General features: G+C 38.1%; 1 protein-coding gene across 1 annotated transcript; it reads right to left on the bottom strand.

The window, feature by feature from the left end:
- Positions 1-541: 541 nt before the first annotated feature.
- Positions 542-21042, bottom strand: MFSD8 (major facilitator superfamily domain containing 8). Its single transcript, XM_090036571.1, has 12 exons — positions 20811-21042; positions 20089-20180; positions 17718-17761; positions 14811-15051; positions 14417-14530; positions 13052-13196; positions 11007-11065; positions 10325-10433; positions 7113-7247; positions 6293-6396; positions 5949-6208; positions 542-2988 (listed from the first exon to the last, which is right to left on the bottom strand). Exons 1-12 carry the CDS (start codon positions 20891-20893, stop codon positions 2782-2784), a joined length of 1593 nt encoding a protein of 530 aa, XP_089892697.1. The 5' UTR covers positions 20894-21042; the 3' UTR covers positions 542-2781.
- Between the last annotated feature and the right edge of the window lie 12 nt (positions 21043-21054).

Raw genomic sequence — 21054 nt, 5'->3', positions numbered from 1 at the left:
GCTAGACTGCATTCCTGGCTGCATGCATGCTGCAGCTATGCATGTGCATGTGGCATCAACAACATTATTAGCCATACCAGCCAAAAAAGCTGCCTGCCAATAATGTCAATTTTCCTTTTATATAACATGGACTGATATATATCATTGCACTTCTAGTTAATTCACACTACTAACTATACACAAAGCAATGTGGCTAGCGGTGAGTCTAGCTGTATTTGAAACAAAAAGGCCTGATCACCTTTTAAATGTTTGTATAGCTAACCTGAGTGAAGAAACACAAACTTTATAACTTTCTGATTAGCAAATTTACACAAGCATGTTAGCCAGGAGAGGTATGAGTCTCATATCTGTATCCATGTATATAAAACTTTATCCATTTTTTTTTAACTCCAAGTGAAGTTGAAGCCATGAATACTCTGTTTTTTATATACACATTTGTAATAATTATTCCCTAGAAGAAACAGCATTTCCTAGACCCTCCTACTTGCCCCATCCTCTTCATCCTGTAAAGCTTTCATGATCAATGAATGGCATCTGATGTTTTGAGACCAGAGCAAAGGGGTTTAAAATGTAATTCTAGAATAATATCTTTCTTCATTGGTTCATTATGTCACTCCTTTTGGTGGTAATAATTTACCTGCGAATAAGAATCCCTGTGCATACTATGACTTATGCTTTCAGAAGTCTTAATCCTTAAACTTAGCATTCTTAAGTTTTATTCTACATTTTTTTTTAGATTTACTTTGTGCTTAATTAAGACTGAAAAGGGAAGAAGGCTAGTACTCAGCCTCTCCATCTGTTTATTTTTAACCACTCATGCAATCTTCATTTTTCAGATCTAAACAACGTGACCCTTGGCTATCTTAATTTTCTGGTTTAGTTACTTTGGCTAGCTCAGGTTGCTTTTAGTTTTTTCTTTAACACACTAGATCAGTCTCCTACAGCTGTTAAATTAAACTAGAGTAGCCTTTATTTTAAAAGCATATGTTCTAAAAAAATAAATCTGTCTACTGTTCTAGTAAAAAGACCCTTCCATGGGTTTGGATCACAGCAGATTATATACTTACGTGTCCATCATTTTTTAAGAGCCAACTTGCAGCACTGAAGCATATGTAATATATAACTTATTAGCCATAATGCAAACCCTAGAACCAACTTCTAGAAGACAAATTAATTCACGTGTACCATTCTCAACAGTCATTTTGGAAAACTATTTGATTTTAACTAACTTTAGTCACAAAGATTACTAGAATGTGCTCTGGCTTTAAGCAACAAGGAGACTTACATTATAATACTGTTTTACATCAACTATTTGAATACAAATATTTTAATATTAGCTTAAGTAAAGTTAAGACCACATGCTACAGTATGAAAGCAAGTATCATTTCTCTATATATTAAGTGCTTCTGCTTCTATAGCTTAAAGTCCTGAGGGGAAAAAAAAACCAAAGACTTTTGATATTACTTATAGTATTTGAAAATTAACTTTTTACTTCACTAGTCATTTAAATATGAGAACTTAACGACAGATACTTAAATTACAGGTTGCATAATATATAGAGGTCAGTGCTATTAAAAATATGATCAATTCTTAAAAGACATGCTAAAGAGCAATTACAGGTTTTAGGTTATATTTGCTTCAAAAATATGAACAGAAAAGGGATGTTCTCTCTTGTTTTTGCAATACAGACATTATACACACCTTATAAGGATAAAAAAAAATTGTTAGCGAATCCAATCTGTTTTTTCCCCCTCATTCTTAATATTATTTATAAGTACATGTACCTGCTTGGAGTTAATACATGATGTGGAGTTAATACATTAGGTGCCCTGCACTCTAATTATACAGAATGAATGAGGAATTTTAGCACTAATGGTTCAGTGGTAGTGTGCCTACTTCCATAAAAGGGGACTGCAACTCTTCATAACAAAGAAATCAGAATACTAGTAAAAGGAATGCTTTGTCATTTTCCTGTTCTATTAGGTAAAGATGGTATTTGGGACTGGTGGTTAATGGTCCTGCTACTTCAACTGCTGTTGCTTGTGCAAAAATCAACTAGCATATCATTCATGGATGCATACTTAGTTTTCAAGCAGCACTCATTCTAGGCTGGTATTTTCTTCCACTGAGGAATCAACACAAGTTAAACACCAAATCCCATAAAAATACAGAGAGTTTGTCCTCTAAACTCCTTTCCAAATTCTAACCTTAGTGAATATATTCCTTTTGAAGTCTCAGATAAGCTCGATTTTTCAAGTTTTAAATGATCTATTGCACAAGTGATGAGTATTTTAAAAAATTTTTGCTTGTTAGCAGTGATTAGCCTGCTGAAACAATTAAAATATTCACTTAAGAGGTAGATGGTTTCTTAAAGAGTGCACAGAGCTCAATCAACTTTGTGGTTGCAAAAAAGATGTTGAATAATCCTGATTCATAGAATCAAGGCAACATTTATTTCTTTTTAAAAAGGGTGTACCTGAAGCACAGCCTTCATAGTTCTTTTGTAGATGGGTGCAACACCTTTCCAGCCTCTATTACTCTAACATGCATTACTCTTGATAGATCCTGTCCCTATCCTTCCTCCGAGGCAGCACATGTAACTTCCATTAATCAAGGAACGGTGTATGTTAGAATATGCATTCTTCATAAATGTCATCACTTGACTGGAAATACAGGTCTATATAGTTTCTAGTATGTTGCCAACAAGGCTCTGGGTTTAGGCACCCCTTGTTAAAAATAAATAAATATTTTTGTGGTTTTCCCTTACATGTAGCTAAAATTCTACTCTTGCATTCTCCCATATCTGACTGAAAATGCAATAAGTCTTTTGTATACTACTTCCAAAAGTAAGAGAGAGAGAACAACTATTCCACAAATCAAGCTGAATGCCCAACGTGGTCCGAAGTAAGTGTATATCTGGCTCACAAACACTGGCCCAAGTATGCGTGCCCCACTTCCAGAAGCGGTTAGCCAGCCCATATAGACACCCTGAAATAGATCAAAGTACCGAGGTTAGGAATAACAGCAATTTGACAGCTGGTTGTTCTCACAAGAAATCTTAATGACTATAGAAAAAGAAGAGAAGTTATCAGAAAAGTCACTGCTCTTTTCTTCACCATTACTAGATTAACTACTTGTGTTTTGTTTTTGTTTTTTAAGTAAAAATTAGAAAACACATTGATGATGACAGGAGATGCTGCAATACACCTTCTGTACTTGTGGAAAGTTACAGCTCTACCATATTATGCTACCTGCTGGTTCAATACATTTCAAGTTGCAACACATGAAAACTGAAGTTAAACAGCAACCTCAGTTTATTACTTGGTGCATTACTGTAAGCCCCTACTTGTTTGTTGACATCATGACAAATTAGAGAAGTACTTGAATATCAGACTAAATTTAATCTCGATGGCTCAGACATATATTCACATTCATTTTTATTCCTTATGTACTTTTGTTTGACAACCCCTGTATTGATGATTTTAACATCTATCTAACTTGGCTATTGTACAATGGTACCCTCCATAGCAATCCAAAGATTCATGTCAGTCCTGGGATTAGCATATTAAAGTTCTCACTTTTCAAAACTTGATCATATTTTAATGGGTAAAAGTTTTCAGGACTGAAAGCATATGATAAAATGTGACTGGAAGAATGTGCCAATCTTTTCCTCTATAATGGCACAAAACTATTAACATTAAAAAAAAAATCTCTTTCCCCATGAAAGAAACATTTATTGTGTGAATGAATAGTAACACAAGGCTTTCTTTCACCATTACCTAATTATCAAAAGATTTTAATACTACTTTGTAGAAGACAAGGTTACTTTGATTCAGCAAACTAGTGCTTTGTTTCCCCCACCTCACACACTACACATAACCCGACACACCTTAAAGAAGACTCATCGTTTTCTGAATATCTGAGCCCCTTGAAAACAGCAAATTGAGTGCCCCAAAATGGAATCATCCACAACTAATATTCAGTTTGGAAAACCCCAGAGCACTGTACACACTAGGAATTTTCCCTGGTGCTATAACCCTCAGCATTCTAGTAGCCCTTGTGGCTAATTTAACCATGAACAAAGAAGTTTCATATTTGTAGTCACGGACACTTCAGCACAATCTCTCTTCCCTCCCCACAACCTTGGAGGAACACAGAACAAACTATACTTAATGCTCTGGGAACAGGTTTACAGTGCTGTAATGGGTCCTCATATTCTGTCCCTCTGTCTTTAGGATTATGATGTTTTATTTTGTGGTTTACATGCTGGTATACATGACACATATACATATATGTCTTTTTAAGGATAAAAGACATTTAATAACCCAGAGAAGTAGTTTAATTACCATATTCTCTTGCACGCAATGTGTAACCTTCCTCTAACCCCCCTGCCAAAAACAGCACCCCAGAACTAGGGTGTACAGATTAAGCAGGGAAGTTGATACTTTAACTTGGGATAGAAGCACCCCGCTTTCATTCCTGTTCCACAATACAGTAGCTGTTGTATTACTATTCAGGCAGCTGAGGGAATCAAGTGACCTAATGACTCACTATTCCTCAGTCCACAGAGGTTATACTTTTTAAATGATCTTAATGTTCCACTAATTAAATAGCAAAGTTACTTTTAAAGGGTTATCTGCTAGCTGCTCTCATTTCACAACTCTGGAGACTCTTTAGCTCTTCTCCAAGTCATATATCCGCCCATGGAAGTCAGTCTTCAAAATCAGCTAGGGTTTTAGCTTTAATTAAGCAGGAAAGGGAGTGGGGAGTCAGCTGAAGGTTAGATTCTCTACCTATGGCCTAAGTCTGCAGCCCTAAGTCTGGAAAAAAATCTTCATTTCTTTGTTCTGCCTTTCAAAAATACAGAGCGTACTAAATTCATGGGCATGTATGCTTAGGATATGTTGTATTTTCTTCACGAACATATCCTTTTTAACAAAAAAAAAAAGATCAGTCTCCTTAGCAGTGTTGTGCTGTTCCTGTTCTCTGACTTTGAAGCAGATAATGTCAAAGCATACCTAGAAACAAAGGATGCAGGTCACATTTACAAGATGACACCCTGTATACTGGAAAGCAGCAACTATGAAGACAACTCCAGAACATGCTGGATAACTAGCTGAACATAAGCTTCCAATGCAAGGGTTAAGAGGGCTTATGCATTTTTTGGATGGATAAGTAAAACTATAAAGAAATAAACTAGGAGGCAACAAAGATTCTGTATACAGCATTGGTGAAAGGAGTACTGGCACAATATACCCAGTTTTGTAGCCATGCTCCAAAAAAGGATATTGACAAGACAGGACTGCATTACATTAAAAAAAAAAAAAAGTGTGATTCAAGGAAAAACCTGTCTTACCATGAAACTTCTAAGATTGCATTTAGTTAATTAAAAAGGAAAATAAAAAGACAAAGATGTAATGTGATCAGTCTGTAAGTAAGTAAGTACTCCATGGTAAGATTTATAACTATAATGGGGTATTTAGGTACAGGCAAAAATGCATAACAAAAACAGGCTAAGATATGGTGCACGTTTTTCCTTCAACGGTGAGGATAATTACCTATAGGAACACATTATTTAAAAGTGTGGTGGATCCTCCACTGCTTGAAAATTTTAAATTAAGGTTTTATGCCATTCTTAAAAATACTATATGTGATCTGAACCACAATGGGGAGATCCAAATGCAGGAATTTCTGGCTCAAGTTGCACAATGTAGAGTAACTGATCATAATGGTCTATTCTTATCTTGAAATATACAAATCAATTTGATTTCTGTCTTCTGCAAAGGTTACTCCTAGCAGATATGTTTTTATGATTTGTTTTTAAATGTCTAACAAGGAGAATAATCATCCTATAATAAAAAGCAGCTTTGATCTAAAAACAGATTATGTAAAACATACATAATCTACTACAACAAAATCTGAATAAAGTTCCTAGGTCTTGTGCTTACCTGAGGTTTTGGTCCGAGAATTTTTGAGTATAAAGTATAGGACATAACATGACAGGCTGGGTAGCCCAATCCTATCAGTATATCAGAGGCTATATACTGTGAGAGATGGATCACAGGTGTGTACAGGCACCAGGACTGCAAAACAGGACATCCCGTTGGCTCTTCTGTGTGATTGAACGGTAGCTGCGTTGTTTGCATATTCCATAAAGGTGTAAAAATTTCACTGAAGGTTGCTCTTGGAATGGAATTATTCTTTATAGCTGTGAAATAAAACAAAGCACACCATTTTAAAAAGTTTTTAACAAAAGGCTTAGACTGCAGTTTTACATTAATTATGGTTATACCTTGCCATTGGATATTTGGTAATTTTTTCCCCCAAGGTAATAAAATAAAGAATCCAACCAAGACAATTATTAGGCCTCCATGGAGTAGCGCACGCTCACCAGTCCTGTTGAATAAAAAAATTGTAACTAATTGTGACCAATTACCTTTTTAAAGCAGCATCTAATATCACTTACTATGCAAAACCATAATTTCTCACAGCTCATTCATATGGCTGAAGACAACCTCTTAAATGTAATTATTTGCTAGAGTACAATAGAAATTAATTCAGTCCATGAAGAGTATGTTTACAAACTTCTATTGGCATACCTGAGAACTATATGGGTTAGAGGTGTAGAGACGAATGATACCCGACCAGGATACCCATGTTTACTGTTGCTTCTATTTTTAACATAATTTTGCGATATAGCTATGTTTTCTACTTTTTTTCCTCCCCTGATCGTTTTCAGTAGCATCCCTAGGGGCAGGTAAGGAGGGGTGAGGGGACGGAAGGGAGAGGTGAGCAGGGCAGTAGCTCCAGGTGCTACCTTGGGGAAGGGGGAGAAGCAGCAGAAAGTGCAAAAATAGCAGCCACTGCTGCACTGGGTTCTCAGGTTGCAGAACTGCTGAGCTGCACCTGTAGCTGATTTAATGCATTTGTGAAAACAAACCATGTCAGTTTGCCTGTATTCAAACTAAGATTACTAGGATTCCTGCACTGGAAAAGTGTTCTTAGTGTAGTGTAGCGTAGCCTTGATAGAAAGCTCTCTAGACCTTTGTGACATCTCTTTACAGTAAGTTTAGCAAAACCAAAAAAACCCCTAAGCAACTCCAATGACTTACTTTTTAGAAATTATTTTAACCACCATGAAGACAATGATTGATTCAATGCCAACTCCACCAAGGATTATTCCATTATAAAAAACAGCTTCTTTCCTGGGCCAGGAAAACATATCCATTGTCAATGGAGTAGCTATTCTAGGTAGTAAAAAAGGGGAAAAAAAAAAAAACCAAACAAAGTAAAGGGAAATGAACAAAGGCTGTTTAACAGTAGCTGTCAGATATTTGCTCGATAACAGCAGTTCCCAAACTCTAACAGGTTGCGCACCACAAATTTAAAACGATACAACCAGCAATTTGTCGTCATAAAGTAATTATAATAAATCTGCTAACGTGTACCACTGGTGGTACTTGTACCAGAACCGCTGTTCTGTAACTTATCAGATACAGGCATATGCAAACTCTTCCTTCCTGCCAGAGCCCAGAATGTCTCACTACTTTTAACTTAATTTAATTATCCATAACTTTCTCCAGAAAAATTCTATAGACCTGATTCGCCATTCCCATCTCCACTGAACATTTTGTACACTTTATTTCACAGGATTTACAAAGGCATTATATAGAGTAATAAGGAGGAAAAAAATCAGGTCCTATGCATGTATACACCTTATTTAATCTGTAAGCAATTTTTCAACATAGCTATCATTAGTGTTAATGGAATTTATACATCTAGTTTAGAGGTTCTCAACCTATTTGCCAAAATAGGCCACACCTGCAGCTCTCAACATGTTATGTGGGCTGCACCCACACAATTTCCTGTGAACCCTTTTAAAACATGTTTTAACAGGGTGTCACATAGACCACTGCAGTGTGCTAACTGGGCCACGAGTTGAGAACTACCAATTTAGTTCTTCTCATATAATGCAAGTTCTGCCAGGTACACTGTAATCACTAGTACCCTTGTAAGTAAACAGATGTTCATTTGCTGAAATCCTTCACTCCTTTTCCCACCGTTACTGCAACTCACTAAAAGATTTTATACTGTAGCAATGTAACAAGAATGACTGGACATTTGTCCATTTAGAAAGATGCTTTGCAATTCTCCCAGTATCAAAAGCATTTGCAGCTTCTATCGGTCCAGGAAGTTTCATAGTTTCCATAGTAGCTAGGGTCCCCCCTGCCACAGGCAGGAATGAATGCTAGGTTCACAAGACCCCAGACTGGTGATCATCCTCTTGAATTTGCCCAAGGTAGGGGCGAGGACCACTTCCCTGGCAAGTTGGTTCCAGATTTTGGCCACCCTAACTGTAAAATATTGCCTTCTGATCTCTAACCTAAACCTATTTTCCAACCGCTTATTACCATTGTTCCTTGTCACCCTAGGTGGTGCTGGGGAGAAAAGGGCTCTTCAATTACGGTAAAATGGGAAGCTCCTGTCTTTTGGGCTGCATCCCACATCTCGGGAAGGGTGCTAACTACTGGGCCTAATTTTCTTGTCCTTTTATTCACTTCCCGATAATCTATCATTATTCTCCACTTCCCACTAGCCTTTCGCATGGGTCATAAAGGGGAATTCCACTGAGAAACGGTGGGCTTCACCAATCTGGCCTGCAATAGTCCCTGCACCATTTCACTCACCCCTTTTTCAGCCTCAGGCATCAAGGGATAGGGATGCACAAAACATGGTTTTGCTCCCTTTTCTAATTCAACTTGCATTTCAACTTTAGTATTCCCTGCATCCCACTCTGAGCAGACCAATGGCCCGTCCGTGGGTATGGGAAACTCCTTTTCTAGGGCAATCACTCTCTGGCGGGGCCCGTCTATAACACAGTGACTCAGGACGTTGGTTTTTAAAATCCATATTGGGTGCCGAGTAGCAGTCAGTATTGTTGGGACCTCCCACCTTCCCAACTTCACCATACCTTTAATTTGTTGTCCGCTAATTACTCCACCCCTACACCTTTTAGTACTATGGGACATCCATTGGGGTGGGGGGGTGGGGTTTCCCATTGAAAGTGAAACACCTGAGTGAATGTCCCATCCAAATTCTATTGTAGGCAGCCATATATATTAATCTAAGGTTGTTTTCTGAGCCAATTTAATCATGCATAGGTAGACTAAATTGCTTAATTTTTACCAAACTAAAATTTGAATCAATTCAAATTGTTTTATAAAAAAGCATTTGATGTGTAAGGCATATCAAATAAAGTCACAAGAAACATCACATATTATTTAAACCCCAGTAAAAAACTTATTTCTTCAAAATGATCAGTTTATACATTCAGATTTAGAAGCAAGTCATCTCCATACTAAAAGACATAACTTATTTGATTCTTCTGAATGCATATTAAATCCTATTACTACTACTACATTATAAAAGCAACAGCTAGAGATTTAAATTCTGAGAAACACTAAATTACTTTGAAAACTATATTTTATTTTGTATGTCAAAAAACTATTGAAATAACCACTGAAAGAAAACCTCCACTGGAGTGGAAAGCAATAATTATGCAGAAGTGCACTGCAGTGATATACAAAAGTTCATGAACAGAAAGTAAAAGAACAATGCATTCAGTTGAAATGACTGAAGTTGGGTCAATAGGATTCAACTATCTGCATTCAATTTGACTAGGACCCTGGGGGTATACATCTGTACTTGTGCAAGGAACACAGCATCTTTAATGACCACACATGATGAGGAATTCTGTTTTACGTTACAGTCAAAGTTGAACCACCAATTTCCTTTGCACCAAAGTACTTTACACTGGGCACGCCTACACTGAGATGTTTACTGTGCGGTAGAGCTTAACAACACTGCACAGTAGCACGCCAGTCAAAAACCGTGCTAATAGCCTGCTGCACAGTGTTATTAGGCAACTGCAGTAAGCATCACAAAAAATAGTGTGCCAGGACTACTGTACAGTAAACGTAGTTACTGCACATTTAGTTACTACTTCATTAAGGAAGTACTAAGCTAAACGCGCAGTAACTACAGTGCATTAAGGAACGTGTAGATGCGCCAACTGAAATTGTATGCCACAGAAATATAACACTAGGGGAAAATACAGTAAAACTGTTTAACTGCATCCTGCTTATCAGGTTAGATAACAGAATGTTATCAAAACAGTTAATATGGTAATAACTTCAATTAAAAAGTTTAGAATACATAGAAGCTTGAGTTTTTAGGACTTCAACATACTAAAAAATATACAAATGTGTTATATTTTTGCATCTTTATAAATTAATGAACTGTGAGAGAAACTGAGTAGGCTTACGTTTCAAAAATGGCAAAGCCAAACAAGATGACCAAAAAAATGAAGTTGATTGCTACTACAGCAACGTGGTCAATGTTTCCTTGGATGTCCTGACTCGCATCTTCATTTTCTGTGTAGAAACATAATAATAAACTGCAGAATTAAGAGGCTGTACAATGCATTCATGTGCTCTAATCTTATACTTTATACGAATTCATGTCTGTAGCTAGTAGAGTATAATGCGCAGTCTCTGCCAGTTTGGGTGCATACTGCTAGACAAATTTACTTAAAAAAAAAAAGTTTGTTTCTTAAGAGAGAAATGCAACAATATATTACCTATAATTTAAATACATTTGCAACCCATAGACTTGAATAACACTGATATTTGAAAAATGTGATATGAGGTTTTTACAAGATGAACATTTTGAAGGTTCTGCACTGATCAATAGCTCATCTCAAACATGCTGTCACAAAACAATCACTAGATGACAATAATTGTGATTCAATACCGATTCAAATCACAGATGTATAACCTGAGAACGTATCATTCTGTTTCCCAATATTAAGGATGAGTTGCCTAATCCCCTGCAATATTTCTAAATGAAAGGTGGACCTTAAAATAAAAAGATGTTGTTTGTAGACAGAGTGATAATAAATTGCAGTATCAAAAAGCACCAGTTTTCAAGGAAAAAAATGGTATTACCTTCCACTTCAAAATTGATGCTTTTACATTGCCTTCCCATGTCATCCACTTGATGTTCTCTAAACAATGAAAATGGTTCTCGTTAACATAGTACACCTACTTCATTTTTTAAATTCAGCTGGTTACAACATTTCTAATAATAAATAATTGATAAGAGCTTTCCTCCTAATTAGCTTCAGTACTTTTACCCAGTATCTCTATCATCCACCTACGCCCATTTCAAGTTGAGCTTACATGAATTCAATATGGCATTTTTTTGTTTCTACAACTCAAGCCATGTTTAAAACATAAGCCGAATAAGACCATCAAATTAAAAGAAAAACTTCTGCACAACAAAGACAATTCAGATTTAAGGTCTTAAAGTGATTAATAAACTTAAATCTGAGCCTATGATTAAAGGCTTGTTTAAACCACAGTTCAAGTTTGGCCTAAATGCCTGAGTTAACACTGCCAGACCCATGTACTGTAAAACAGGATCTTCTCTCAGGTGTGCAAAACAGCAATTACACAATGATTCTACACCACATTCAATGGTAGGAACAGTCCTAAGGAATCAGCCTCTGGACTATGCTGCTCATTTAGCTTATTAAGGTTTATATGGATGCACCAAAAGTATAAAACACAAAATAAAGCAAGTTGTGCAAATGACAGATACTCTGAAATGTGATTCCTATTGCACATTCCAGGGATTGCTATTGCATATTCTGAGTGCAGTCCCCTGCCAGTGCTTTGGCCGTCTAAGTTTTTGGGAATTCTTATAGGACTAAACGTGGGAGTTACTCTCCACTATAAGTTGTGGCAAGAATTAGCTGCCCATACATGCCTGTCAAGAAAAGAGAAAGAGTGTCTTCCAATCCTGCTAGACTTTCTATTATTATGGTAAACAAAACCTGTTTTCAGGTCTGTCATTAAAAAAACATTTGATCATAGACAAGAGACCTAGTCATTTGTACTTGCAGAACAAGCAAGTGGAAGATAATTTATGGGGTGCACTGCACCTCTTCATTTTCACACACCCTTCCCAGGTTCTCTTTTACAAATAAAAGCCACTAACTGGTACATCAGGCCACATTGCTCTTTTAAAGTTCTTCTCAAAGTAACTGACATCAATAACTTAAACCAGTGAGTTTCAACCTTTTTAGACTCAAAACACCACTACGAAAATGCCAGCTCTGAGTTTTCATCCCTTTTTTTTCACTACAGAAAAGTGCCAATTCTGCTGTGTCAGTAAGACCACAATAAATTAGAAAGCTTTTGGCACTACATAGTCCTACTTGAAATTTCTGGGTTTACTTTGTGAATTGTGCTTTGGCACCCTGTTTGAGGATCATGGATCTAAATTCACTTTTGGAATAGACTCTCTTGTTTACTGCCTGCATTCAAAAAAACATTTATAGCATTGGAATTTCCAATAAATAATTCTTTCCATATTAGGAACACATAAAACAGACTGCCATAGAGGACAATGTGATTGGGTGAACTTCACCTACACCTCTGGAAATGGGATAAGTTTTTGTGGCTGCACAACATAAACTGTAGTTTAAATGATCTGTTCGTTGTAAATAATGTGACAATATAATACATAAATACTTCTTCCTGCTTGAAGAAGTTGTCATTCTCAGAGACAGATGCACACAAACATAGCATCTCTGAAGCCTAGCAGCTACAAAATATAATGCGAGTTAGACAGTAACTTACATGCAAATATTACATGCATCAAGTCTAAGCTAATGACACTAACAATAATTTTTTAACTTTCAACAGTTTATTAACACTACGTTTTGTTTAGCAAAATGTGACTGCCTTTTACACCACAGAAGCTAGGAAGTTTGCAAAATAAACTAAAAACATTAAGCTTGATACATGCTGCAGGTTGTCACCGCTTTTCACATTATTGCTAAGTTTGAAAGTCCTGTCTTGTACTCTAAAATTGCAGTGGATTTAATTGTGTTAAGTATAGAATATAATCTTTTATTATAAGCAGAAATATTTCACAAGCCATTGACAATCTTCAAACAAGAATACTTTCTTTTTTATCTGATTACCTGAATACGGCAAATATTAAAATAATATTAATAACCCCAAGGAGAGCTCCCAACAGAACTGGTGCTGTATACATGTTCAGCTGGAGATGAATAGTTTCCCACGTTACTCCTTTTTCTCCCATAAGAGTAAAGCCGGTCTGAAAAACTTAACATAAAAACATTTGAAAGGAGATCAATAGAACAAGATTTGACAGAATAAATAGGAAATATTAACATAATAAATATTTTATCATTCTAGGAATATCCAACTCAAACCAATGGCATCCCAACTAAAGGGAAGCATATGTACTGTTGCCGTACGTAATCTCTGGAAAGCCATGTGAAAATACTGGATACCCAGCAGTATAATGCTCAAAACCAGTCAAACAAGCGCACAAGACCAAGACAGGAAAATTAACTACCACCATATTCAGAATTTACTTGCAGAATTTATTACCCATGAATAGTCTTGGTTATCACTACTTAGTCTCCCAGTTCTAGGAAAGCTTTCGCTCTACAACTCAAAACATCCCTCTTGCTAGACAACAGAAAATGAGAAGCGACTATATTAACTCTTCCCTTCTGTCCCCCAACTCCACCCCAAAAAAAGAAAAAACAGGTAATAAAGTGAAAGTGTGTTTGTATATTTCTGTAGTTCTACCCTTTGCCTGTAACTACCGGGAAGTACATCAAGTTTTCCTACCAAAACGCAGAAGCACGTGCCAGAAATCCGCATTTTTTATATGCACGTCATACTGGGAGATACCCTCCTTGCCTGTATGTCCCCTTTAATGATTTTTCCAAAGTTGACTTCAGAACCAGATAACCATCCACAGACGACCCTCTAGCAAGGAATTACCAGAGATGTGCTACACGTTTTATAATGATATTTCCAATGCTAGGGGGAATCTGTGGCTATCGCTAGAATGGAGTCAGGGCTGCATGAACACGTAATGTCAAACTACTCTCCCTAAATAACATGTAGCCAGTTGTAGAGTCTTTAGTGGCACCTAGTCCAATCAGGCATTTTGGAAATGTTTTTGTCAGCTAATCAGTCACAAAACAATGGCCCAGATTTGCTGCATAAGTTCAGAAGCCCTTAGTAAACTGCCACCAAAAATGTAATGAACAGAGTAATACTTGAAACATTTAAATACGACTTGCATAGTTGTGTTTTTTGTAGGGGCTGGTGGTGGGAAGAGAGATATTTTAGACAATATCTACAGAGTAACTTATGGATACCCCAACATATTATGCTAACAAATCCAAAGTTTTGTTCACGATGCTAGTGTTGAAATTCCCAATCACAACAATGTACATTTTCCTCCAAGACAGCAAAGGAATGGGATTTGTTTCAGAAGCATAAAGAAATAAGACACACTATACCTGGTCCTAGAATGAAGCCTAAAGCTTGGCAAGCACTAGTGTTGGCCATAGCACTAGTTCTTTCTGTAAGAGAAGTAGCACTGGCAATGTATGATCGAACTACTGCTACGTTACCTAAAAAAGATAAAAATTATTCACATAAGTGCAAAGAAATTATCCTCCAATCACAAGTTGTTCAACTTTTCTTTCTTATATACCAGTTTGGTCAAGGTACTCACTGCTTTCCCAATACAAGAAAGTGTTTAATTTGCAAACCTTTGTACAGGACTAGCCAATTCCTTACTATGTCATATTAATTACCTAATAAACATGTAGTTAATCATAAACCATGAGCTCTCTTAAGCAAGACAAAAAAGCCATCTTCAAAAGTGAAAGTTACACTGTAATTAATTACCTGCTCCAAACCCCACGAGGGCACGAGCAACTAGCATGTAGAATTTGTTGTGTGAAGCAGGTACATGGACATAGGCATAAAGGCAGTTAGCAGCTACTGAAATAGCAGATGAAACAACAAGAGGTTCTCTTTTTGGTCTGTAATTGGACCATAAACCAAACAGGGGAGAGGCTACCATTTGACCAATGCTGTATGATGCAATAACCCAGCCCAAGAAACTTGCATCTGCTGTCAGATCAATCTGCAGAAACAATAAAGTGATTTTAAGAAATGCAGTATGACATTCATATTATAAACAAAAACAATTTTGGAATCAGCACTCCATAATAAGTAAAATTCTCTTCTATGTCTCTAGACACTGGGCACATCTACATGTTACCCTATGGTAACATAGCAATATGCTACATCACCATATGGCACACTATAGCGACATAGCAATCACACATGTCTACATGTGATCACCAGCCATGTTGCAGTAAGGCATGCTACGGCGATGTAGCAATCACGCTGCTCTAAATGTAAATGCTAGCTATGTCACTATAGCAACATGCTCCCCATTTACAGTGTACCACTATGGCTATGTAGTGGGGAAATTTAAGCATGCACCCCCTGTACGGCGCAGTATGGGCAGTTACTGCTCTGTTTTAGAACTTCTAAAAGGAAGTACTAAAGCACAGTACAGTAACATTGCTGAATGGCAATGTGTAGACAGGCCCACTGCGTAGAAATAACAGCCAACTCTGCAGATTCTGGTCTGCTCCAAGGTTAGAGAGAGGCTGAAACCATGACAGCCATATATTCGGGCTGCCCTAAGCCCAATAGGTTTCTCCCCATGTTACTTCTACCTTAACATACCTCATCTTTGCTCAGGCCTGCAAGGTGGTCTACAGAAAAGAGACTAACAAGAATCATCTATTATTTTTAGACCATATGGATCCTACCCAAAACCTGTGTAGCTAGAGTCTACTACAGCTTTTTTTAAACCAGGCTGGAACAAGCGAGAATCACCTTCATGGCTATGTCCACATAAGCGTGAACATTTGTTTCTGTGGGGAGAAGCAGGAATACATCTTGCAACACTGTTAGTTGCCCCCAGGGAACACTTCTATCACACTCCCTATGGTGCATAGCAGGTTACCCTGGGTAGGGTAACCAGCACTGGGCTGACTCCAGCAGCCTTACTTGGGATACTGGAGGCCTCCTGGGGCTGCAGTGGTGATGCTGTGGCTCAGAGTCTGGCTAACCAAGATCTGGTCTTGAGCAGTGCGCACTGCCCCTGCATGCGTCACTCTACTTTTTTTTTTTTTTGGTCCCTGGATATCCTGGGGTCAACACCCCGCCCCATGCTGCTACCTTGCAGTGTGGAAAACAGCTGAATGTGTGGTATGTGCCACTGCAGACATATGTCACATACCATATGGCCACGCTCATTTGGATGTGGCCCATGAGTGCAAATGTTAGCTCTATTGTAATAATCCTGGATATTTTCATAGGCTTTTTTAATCTTTAAACTGAACATTTTTTAAAGTTATAACAACCTGTCCAACATACTAATAAATAGTGTTCTGTGCGTTTTATTTCCAGTACTGCTAAAAGAATTTCAGAGAAAAACAAATAATCTTAGGGCCACAATTTTCTATGAACTTACTGTTCAGCTGCTGAATTTGACTGCCCATATACAAGTAAATCTCTGGTTCCATTTTTTCCCCCTAGATATCATGTTACATCATTTCTGGAGGTGTTTATTTCCAAAAACTGAAACTTCCATATATGCCTATCTTATTTTTCCCAAAACTTCAACTTTTTTATTTACCCAGAGTCTCTTCTCGGTGAAGGTATGCTCTTGTTTCTCTCTTCTCCTCTTATGTCAGCCTTCTACCTTGACATTAGCACTTTTAACTCTCCATCTCTTTCCTTTCTTCCTTCTTTTCCTCCCTCCTTCCCTCTCTCTACTTAAACCATGAATTTCCAGAAGCTTAGTGCATGCTTACACGTAAGAATATAATTACACATACCAGCATTACACATTACATTTCCTTAATGTAGTGATCATGGTATAATACAACAACTAGGAACAATAAAAAAGACTGGAAAACCTAATCTTTCAGGATTAATAACCTAAGCCTCTATTGATTCAGTAAAACAAACAACCAATTTTACATGGAATGTTAAAGAAGCTGTCAAAGAAGACTGGGAAAAGGGAATTTTCAGTTTAGTCTTTCAGATCTACTTTCTGACAATAAATCAAAACTGTTTTGATTTATTGTTAACTTTATTTCCATTGTATACTCCCCAAGAAAGGACTGTCTCTCCTTTTTGTCTATTCTGTATATAGTACAACGGGAATATAATATAATCCTGATTGGAATTTCTGGACGTTTTGTCAATTCAACTTGCAAGTAACAGGGCCTCTGCCCAGGTCCACAGTTTTATTCCAATACCAGTAAAGAGTACAAGCTAATATACTGTATATTACATATTACTTATACCACATTTCAGTATATAGAAAATATGTTATACCAAACAATGCAGTTCAGAGTAAAAAAAGAAAAATATTAACACTTTGTACAAATTCTTATGTGGTAATGCAAATTCGTGCTGTGGATGGTCATTGATCACAATTTTAAAAACTATGTTGCTATTCTGAAAGTGTGCAACAGGCCAAAACAGATTCAGTTTAAATAAGATAGGTTTAGTGTTTGAGGAATTAACATAACAACAGGAGTACTTTTATTTAAGAGTTTCCTATTTCCTAAATAAGCCTTCAACCCCATCAGTGGAGAATCTGAGCAGAATCTTGTTGAAGAATTAGACTTCAGCAGTAATGATCCCATTGATCAGAACAAAACTTTTATTGTACTTAATTATAATACAGATTATAATAATTCATCATTAGGATTTACAAACCTTTTGGAGATATGGCCATATTGACATAATTACAATTGAAAAACCTGTGATGCATTAAAAAGAAGAGAGAATTGGAATTACTTTATTTTACATTACTCCATTTTATATACATATACATCTATATATTGAATGAAATATTTTAAAAACAGATACCACAAGCTAATTCTTCTATTAGAAAAGGCTATATCCTCAAGCTGAAGTTCCAAGTAGCAATAAAAAGTACTATACATGCCCTGCCCTGGAAGAAAGAACAGTAATTTTTCCTCACTGAGAAAAACTCTTAAAGAACTTAAAAAAAAACCAAACAGACACTGCAGTATGTCTGTATGTAGCATTTTTATATGCTAAACACTAGACTATAATGATACTCTGACTGAACTAAATGAATGCAAGTTTGCCCTGGATGAGAATAGGATCATTTCCCCTCACAAAAAAGGATTTTCTTGATATCAAACAGTAGTTTTACATTTTCATTTGTGTTTACATCATCAAATCCTAAAGCCACCCCAATATCATGTTAACCAACAGAAAAAAGTGAGATAGCTGAAACTATTCTGTAGTTAAAGATAATTTTACTATATTGAGTAAAAAATACTGCAGTCCCCAACAAGTACACATTTGTGCGTAAAAATACTTCAAAATACAAAATTCAGATGTCAACAGCATAAAAAATGCTCATTCTTAAATACTGTCAAGTTTAATGTTCGGTGATTTAACTTTGCACGTTACAGAGTAACCTTAGCTTTGGCATCAAGTTGCAAGTATGCCCCACATCAATTCTGAATAAATATAAGCATCTAGCATGGCAGTTTTCAAGCTAGGGTCTGTGGAAACCTGGGATTGTGTATTACAGCATTAGAGGCTCCACAAAGAGATCCGGAGTATTGGTAGAGTGCGCTGTGAGGCAGCATGCTTCTCATGTCAGGCTGGGTCACCTGGCTCTGTGGGCAGTGAACCAGGGGTAATGTTCCACAGTACAAGTGATATGAAAGGGTTCTAGGCAGACAAGGTTTTCATTAGACCAATTAAACAGTTGGAAAAAAATGTTCTTTGCAAGCTTTTGTGCACAAACACCCTTCTTCAGGCATAGGGAGAGTCTGCTGATGTTTTGTATGCTCTTCTGGGTAGAACAGAAGCCAATATGCAAAATGCAGGTCTGTGAAATCACCCATCCTGGCCTTTAAATAAGCACCAAACCTCACCAACCTCATAACCAGAAGCAAACTTCTGGCCCAAAGCATACTGAACAGATTCAGACCATGATGGGACAAAAAATATAACACCTGCCAAAACACCTCCACCAGTCCCACAGTAACTACACACCACAGCAGAACCATCACTATTCCTGGGTCTTACACCTGCACCTCCAGAAATATAATCTCTCTCATCCAGGGCACTAAATGCCCTGATGGAATATATGTAGGAGAAACCAAACAACATCTGCACACCAGAATGAATACACAATGGAAATCTATCAAGAAAAATACCCAATTACCTGTGGGTGTACATGTCTCACAAGACAATTACTCACTCTCCAATGGCTCAGTTCTAATCCTCAAAGGGAATTTAAGAAATACCTTTCATAGATGAGCCTATGAACTTTACTTCATAAATCTACTAAATACAAAAAAAATCATGGACAAGATATAGAAATCAGATTTATGGCACATTATAACCTGCCATCTGATAACCCCAGGCACCCTGTCTGCATTTTGCCAGCTATATTCTACCACCAGCTCAGTCTCCCCACTCCTCCACACCTACCGGTCTCTATACCCCATTCCCTCCGATTCTCACTGCCACACACTTGTATTTTCACAGACTTGCATTTTAGCTTTTATTCTACCCAGGAGAGCACACAAAACACCAGAAGACTCTCCTTACGCCTGAAGACGGGTGGGTGCTCCTATCTATGAAACTATGAAAGGAAATTTTTTCCAACTATTTAGCTGGTCTACTAAAAGATACCACATCTACCCAAAGAACCTGGTCTGCCTATGTCCTTAGACCAACAGGGCTACAACCAACAAGCACGAAGGAGTTCTGTGGCTTAAGGAAGTTTGAAAACTACTGAAGACTGATCCATCTTTCCAACTGGAAGCACGACTCAGGTGCCATGTTATTGCCTCACAATTTTCTCTCAACCATTTTGCAACCTATTACTCAGAAAACAAGATGGAAGATATTTTTGCACATTAACCCCACAAGAGGTACATACTTTTTAATTCATTGGCTTTATCTTCTCTAGCCAACAAATTAGTTATATGAAAGAACAGGTGGATTCAGTTTTAATGCCCCGACCGCTTGAATTTCTCAAATCAAACCAGTCCTAGTGTGGAAATTCTGGTGGATGGATGCCAGGTTTACTCACCTATGCTACTGAGAAACATGGTTATGTACATCACCCAAATGGACCGCCATCTACTCTTATAATGCTGCTGGGTTTCCACAACGTCTCTGTATCTTAAACCAAAAAAATAAAAAGGTGAAAGAAAGGAAAAAAAATCCAATTGAAAAAAAGCCTTGGCAGTCTTCGAGGAGACTGGACAGACACCTTTTTGGGATCTTCTGATCTCAGCAGCATTCTGTCCCAGAGCAGGGGATCTTTTGAGGTCCCCTGGAGCCCTTATTTTCTATGATTTTGTTGCATTTTCTCTGGTCCTTAATGCAACGTTTCTCAACCTCCAGGCCATCAAGAGCATGTTCTGCAGGCAGCCTGAACCTCCTCCAAAGCCACACCTGCCCTCAGTGCGCAGCTTTTCCTTTCACAAGGAAACCCAGGGCTCACAACGCCAAGCTGAGACAGCTCAGAGCAAAGAGGGAAGCACCACAAGTTAAAAGGAGGGGGCCGGTACTGATACTTTTCAAATCCCTTCCCACAGCGTTGGCTAGGTCGGGCTGTCTGCCGGGGCAAAGAAGAGGGGCTAGCTATCCCTGCCAGACGCCGGCCTCTGGGACGCGGCTGCGGACAGACGTTCAGATGGAAGCAGGGCGGGGCGCGGAGCCTCGCGCCTCCAGCAAAGCCGCAGACACCCGCAGCAGGTGCCATCGGGCCCGGCCCTGTAGTGCAGCCCGGTCCGCCACGGCCCCTACCTGTCCTCCCCCTCCTCCAGCGGCCTGTCCCCGGCCGGGCTTAGCAGCGGCTCCCGCTCCTCGCGGCTCCAGCCAGCGGCCATGGCGCTCCGGCCCCGCACACCCGCACCCAGCAGACGGCACCCGCGCACGGGGGCGAAGGTGGCCCTGGGAGGATCCCGGCCACGCTGCGTCACGAGCCGACCCCGCCCCCCCGGCTTTTCAGGTGCAACTTTCCGGCCAGTGGGGACAGTCAAAAGTTACG

Source organism: Crocodylus siamensis, chromosome 2, assembly GCF_052110815.1.
Source record: "Crocodylus siamensis isolate JL-2025a chromosome 2, ASM5211081v1, whole genome shotgun sequence".
In the NCBI taxonomy this organism is placed as follows: Eukaryota; Metazoa; Chordata; order Crocodylia; family Crocodylidae; genus Crocodylus; species Crocodylus siamensis.
This window is presented reverse-complemented; position numbering and strand designations above follow the sequence as displayed.